Source organism: Glycine max, chromosome 2 (assembly GCF_000004515.6).
Source record: "Glycine max cultivar Williams 82 chromosome 2, Glycine_max_v4.0, whole genome shotgun sequence".
Lineage (NCBI taxonomy): Eukaryota > Viridiplantae > Streptophyta > Magnoliopsida > Fabales > Fabaceae > Glycine > Glycine max.
In genome coordinates this window covers 44,196,853-44,202,766 of record NC_016089.4, presented here as the reverse complement: position 1 = coordinate 44,202,766, position 5,914 = coordinate 44,196,853, and the positions used below count along the sequence as shown (strand labels likewise).

Genomic DNA, 5,914 nt, shown 5'->3' with positions numbered 1-5,914 from the left:
ATGTAAACGCGTGTTGTATAGAGAAATATATATTTATTTAAATACACTTATATTTTTTTTTTTTAAATATTTATTCTCCTCTATATATATATATATTTAAAAAACTAGATATTTTAAAAAAAAATGAGAAAGTATCACAGCTCGCGATACACACTCACACTTACTTTTTCACATGCAAAATATAAATAAGTATATATATATATATATAGATATATATATATATATATATATATATATATATATATATATATATATATATATATATATATATATATATATATATATATATATATATATATATATATATATATATATATATATATATATATATATATATAATACTAGTATATGATACGAATTAAGTATGACTTATTGGGCACAACGAATTAAATAGCATTTGGGCCCTCAACAATACAAACTTTAATATATACAATTATCTATTATTTAATTCACATCATTTTCACAAGGCGGGGATCACAAGGGAATTTATAAAATTATATTGTAAAAAATATTTAAAAAAAAGGTTTAACAATAAATATTTTCTTAAAAGCAAGATAATAGTAAATTATTGATGATATATCTTTTAATGTATATATTTATTTATTTATAAAACTATGTGTATTTTTTAAAGACTAATACTCATAAAATTAAAAATATTTGAATTTTGTCCTAGTAAAATTTTTTGTTCATATAAAATTAAAATGAGATAAATTTTTATTTGAAGTTAAGTTTGGATATCTAAGCCTATATTCTATAATTTATTGAGGCTTTTCTGCAATTTGTTGCAATGGATGAAATATGAAGAATTTATGGCTGTTTTTTTTTTATAATGTACTAAAAACTTTACAAGAAAAAATTCAAATATTTCTAATTTTATGATATCAAAAGCATATATTTTTTTTTTAATTTTAGAAATCATCATTGAATCGAGTAAAACAATTGTGTTCAATAAATGCAATTGTTTAAGGTAATTAATTTAATATCAAACTTACCATTTAATTATAATGCTTTAGTATAAATATTTGTTTCCCATTAAGATTGGACTAATTGTAGAGTTCGACATACACAAGATCTAATCTTATTATCGTTGTTGTATATAAAAAACATATAAAATATTTTATATCTATCTTTTAATTACATATCATACACATTTTTTTACACAATTATTTTTTATTAATGATTATCTAGTTTGAATCAAATACATAATTATGGAATCAAAACTTTTCCTTTAAATTAAAATATTTAGATGAAGTGTTTCACTGTTTTGTCATCCATATTTAATATATCCAACTTAAATAAAATTATTTATTATATAAAATACTTGTGATATGTAGGAAAAAAAAGTAAAAAATTTACCCTATATGGCAATATACAGGCAGATGTAAGAAAAGATACATTAATGTATTATAATTAAATTCATTAACCCAATGAATATAGTTTAATTGATAATACATTAAGTTTATGAAAAAATTTAGATTTAATTATTGAGTTTGTAGGCAAAAATTTGAATTTGATTATCATATAATATTTTTACAGAGAAAATGAGAAGGTGATCAGGTATTATAAACCTACAGATCAAAGTTTGTACTAAAGAGTCAAAGTTTTAATTACCATAATTATTATAAATGGATTAATAAATCATAACATTATATATTTCTTATTATATATATATATATATATATATATATATATATTATTTGTATTATCGGAATTGTTAGAAGCAGAGAAAGAAGGAAGAGACTTCAACTTCAGTTCAGTTGTGTTGTCTGACAAAACGAACAGCAATTGGGAGCAGATGCAAGATCCATCTTCAAACCCTAATTCCAATCCAAATCCCAATCCTCACAACGCCAATGCCGCATCCCAGTTACCGCGTCCGCCGCAGGCCACGGCGTCCACCGCCGTCGCCGGCGCCTTCTCGTCCTCTCTATTCGCGCGCTCCGGCGGACCTCACCACCGGCGAGCCCACTCGGAGATGAGTTTCCGGCTGCCGGACGATATGATGGACCTCTCGCCGTCGGATCCGTTCGCCGGCGGGTCATCGACGGCGAGCATGGAGGAGATCGGATCGGAGGACGACCTGTTCTCGACGTACATTGACGTGGACAAGCTCAGTGGCGCGAACGGGTCGGGCGGTGCCGGAAACGGAGCGGATCCGACCGGCGAACGCGAGAAGAGTCCGGCGAGGCCGCGTCACCGGCAAAGTAGCTCCGTCGATTTCGGGGAAATCATGGATGCGAAGAAAGCTATGCCTCCTGATAAGTTAGCTGAGCTATGGACAATTGATCCCAAGCGTGCTAAGAGGTTCTCAATTTCGATCCAAAAATGCATCTTTTACTCTGATTTTGTTTTCGATGTGACGTGTGGATTTATAACCAATTGGATTTTATTTGTTTGAGTTTTATTTTAGTTGCTTTTCGAGTTTTAAATTTAAGTGGTTTATGAATTAAATTGAGGCTTTTTGTTATGTGTATGCTTGTCCAACGCCGAAAATGCTGGACTGCTCTGTTGTGATGTTTTGATGATGTGTTTTTGATTGAATTGATAAGTCTTAATTTATGAATGACTAGAGACAAGGTTTTAAATTGTGCTTTGCAGTTGCAATTGTGATCCTTAATATTGCAGAAAAATGCAGCCGGTGTGGCCGCAATTGCTGTTGCAATGAGTCAAAAAACTTTGACTTTGTGGCCGAAATCGCAGGAAAAAAATCTCAACTTTGAGGCCGAAATCGCAGTATCAGACCCTCTTTCAGAACCTTGTTAGAGACAATTCTAAGAATCTTCTTGTTGAGTGGAAATAAATTATATGTTGGAAGAGAAGGGTTTATGCGAAAGATAGTGCTTGCTTGCTTGTTTCATTCAGTATTTGCTATGGATTTGATTATGTTTATTGTTATTCTCATGGTGTTGTTGTTGTGAATAGAATACTTGCAAATCGGCAATCTGCTGCTCGATCAAAGGAGAGAAAAGCGCGCTATATACAAGAACTTGAGCGCAAGGTTCAGACTCTTCAGACGGAAGCCACAACTCTTTCTGCCCAATTGACATTATACCAGGTTTGTGTTGACATATGTCTGAAACTAAAGTACTTTTAGAAGTTCCATTTTACAGAGTAGGCCCAGTTTTGTTTGTTGGATTTCCGGATGCTGCCTGGTGCAATGAATTCAACTGGATCATTACATGTTTAGATTTACACCAGAAGTATTGAAAATTTTGCTTCAAATTGGTTTTAGTATACCAATCCTGTTTGCTACTATTTGCTGCATATGATTATAGTTTTATAATCCGTCTTTACTTATTACCTTCAAATATTTTCCTTGAACCATAGAGATATCTATGTTGATTTTAATTTAAAAAATATTACTTTTGGATTATTCTGTTTGTATTTCTCTTCTGGAATTCCTCCTTATTATATAGAAATATAAAATTTTTAAAATCTTACATAATCCAATCACATTGGTGAACTATGGTAAATATAATGGTGCTTTGTTTTTTAGGCTTCACCCTGGTTGACTTTAGTCTCTATCCATACAAAAACTAATTGTGGCTTAATAGGAATATGACAAAAATATTTCTTGATTCTTTATAGAGGGACACATCTGGCCTTAGTACTGAAAATACAGAGCTTAAGCTCCGTCTGCAAGCCATGGAGCAACAAGCACAGCTTCGCGATGGTAGTCATCATCACTTTCTTTGCTCGATTTATTAATTTTTTAACTAAAGTTTAGAGCATGTTATTAAGATTAGTTAATTACACTGAAATTAGTTTTTGATATGTTGTAGCTCTTAATGAAGCATTGAAGAAGGAAGTTGAGAGACTTAAGGTTGCTACCGGTGAGGGGATGAGCCACACTGAATCCTTTAATCTGGGAATGCACCAGATGCCATTTTCCGGATCAAATTTCATTCCAATCCCGCCACAATCAGGTCCTTCTGGTCACCAGAACATGCAGATGCCACCATTTGGTCACTCCCCATCCACAATGCCAACTCATCAACTGCATCAAACAAGTTCTCATCCATATTCAGAAATATTGCAAAATGAACAGCTTGGTCGTTTCCAAGGGCTTGACATTAGTAGCAAAGGATCAACTCTCGTGAAGTCTGAAGGCCCCTCGCTCTCTGCAAGTGAGAGTAGCAGTACATTTTGAATTTGACAGAAAATGCTTGACCTGCTGACTTATCCATGCTATTCATTGCTCATAGGGTTGACATTTAGTCAACTAGTGAAGGTACCTCATTTCATGATTCAGATTTGAGGATTAATTCTTAACTATTTATTCTAAGGGTTGCTCGCCAAAAAGGGGAAGCACCCTTGGGGTTTTGTTGCAAAGTTCACAGTAATCATGTTTCAGCATGGCATTTGGTGTTTCTGGGCGCTGGAATATTGGGAATGAAAGGTCATTCCCATTGTATCTTTGTATTTGTATCATCGTTTACGTGATAGCATGTAAACTGTGTGATTTATTGTTGTGTTTTACTTCATTCATAGTCCAAGATGGACTCTTTTTTTTTTTTCTTTGTATAATTAGTTTTAGATTTATTCATAGTCGTTGTACAATCCAAGAGTTTTGGGTACTTGTTGTATTAAACTTCTTCTGAGATAAGACCTTTTTTTTGAATAACTGGCATTTCTTAGTTTCTCTGTTCTGATTTCTGTGTAACACATTATCTTTGTATTAGAACACTTTTGATTGTACCAACTACCAAGTATGTTTAGCTTCCATAAAAAAGTATTGTATCAGTAATTATCCTTGAATTAGTAAGTAGAAATGGTCAACATTGATGTATTAGTATTCGGACACGTTATAACCTTTTTAGTTTATTAGGTTTGAGTCATTTGACACCTATATTGATGTGTGTATGACAATAATGACAGAGCAGATTTAACACGTCGCGTTAATCACGCCAGATTCAGAGGCTATGCTTTTTTTTCTTTTTGGGTTTTGTTAGCAGAGGCTTGTAGAACGTTGACCACATGCCTTTCACACGCATACGGACTTTTAGACTTTAGTAGAATTGAACAAAATGTCGTAATCTATTGTCTCATCCATTTGGCAAAACGAAAATTCCTAACCGAATGATTCGATGATTTATCTACACACAACTGTTGAGCTCTGCCGGCATCTCTAATTCATCTTTAATTTTCATCTTTGAAGCTCATCAGCCCGTCTGGACAAAAAAGTCTAATACTCTAATTTGATCTAATTCTCAGTCTATTCTAATTTGTTTTAAATTACTTTATTATATTGAATTTTTAAAATACATCCATATCTTATTTTCACATCTTATTTGGGTTTGAAGATCCAAAATCCATTATTTGATACATGAATCTCTTAAGTGGACATCTGAATTCAAACCCATCTTTCCCATTCGATCCTACGATACTATTATTTGAATGAAATTCAAAACACCGGCATGCATTGACATGTAACCGCACGAGATGCATCACCAGCGGATTAAAATAGATAAATTATTTTAAATAAAAATTGGAAACGCCGACTTGCATGACAGTGGTCGATAATGAACACATCTTTTGAAGGTTTCACGGCATCCAAAAAGGATCAGAATTCAATGGGGTGTGTGAACTGAATAGGGAGGGGGCTTGAGAAGGTTGTAGCGGAAATTAAGGGATATGAAAACAGGGGAAGAAGATAGAATCAGGGGAGGGAAACAAGTTTTTCTAATTTTTTTTTAAAAAAGTATTAAATTACCCTGAGATGAATGAATTACAAAAAAAAATAAAATATTTTTAATCCAAAATTTATGTTTTTGAGTAATGCACTAGTACTGAACAAAATATGTAAGATGTGTGATTACGTTAACAAATTATATATATATATATATATATATATATTATGATTTAACTATTAGATTAAAAGTTTTTATTAAATATAATATATTTAGTTTACAAT

At 32.1% G+C, this 5,914-nt stretch overlaps 1 protein-coding gene across 1 annotated transcript; it reads left to right on the top strand.

Moving 5' to 3' along the window:
- The first annotated feature begins 1,705 nt into the window (after nt 1-1,705).
- LOC100815680 (transcription factor RF2b) lies at nt 1,706-4,624 on the top strand. Its single transcript, XM_026126326.2, has 4 exons — nt 1,706-2,304; nt 2,923-3,055; nt 3,589-3,673; nt 3,783-4,624. The coding sequence occupies exons 1-4, from the start codon at nt 1,796-1,798 to the stop codon at nt 4,148-4,150; spliced, it is 1,095 nt and encodes a 364-aa protein (XP_025982111.1). The 5' UTR covers nt 1,706-1,795; the 3' UTR covers nt 4,151-4,624.
- Nucleotides 4,625-5,914: the final 1,290 nt, after the last annotated feature.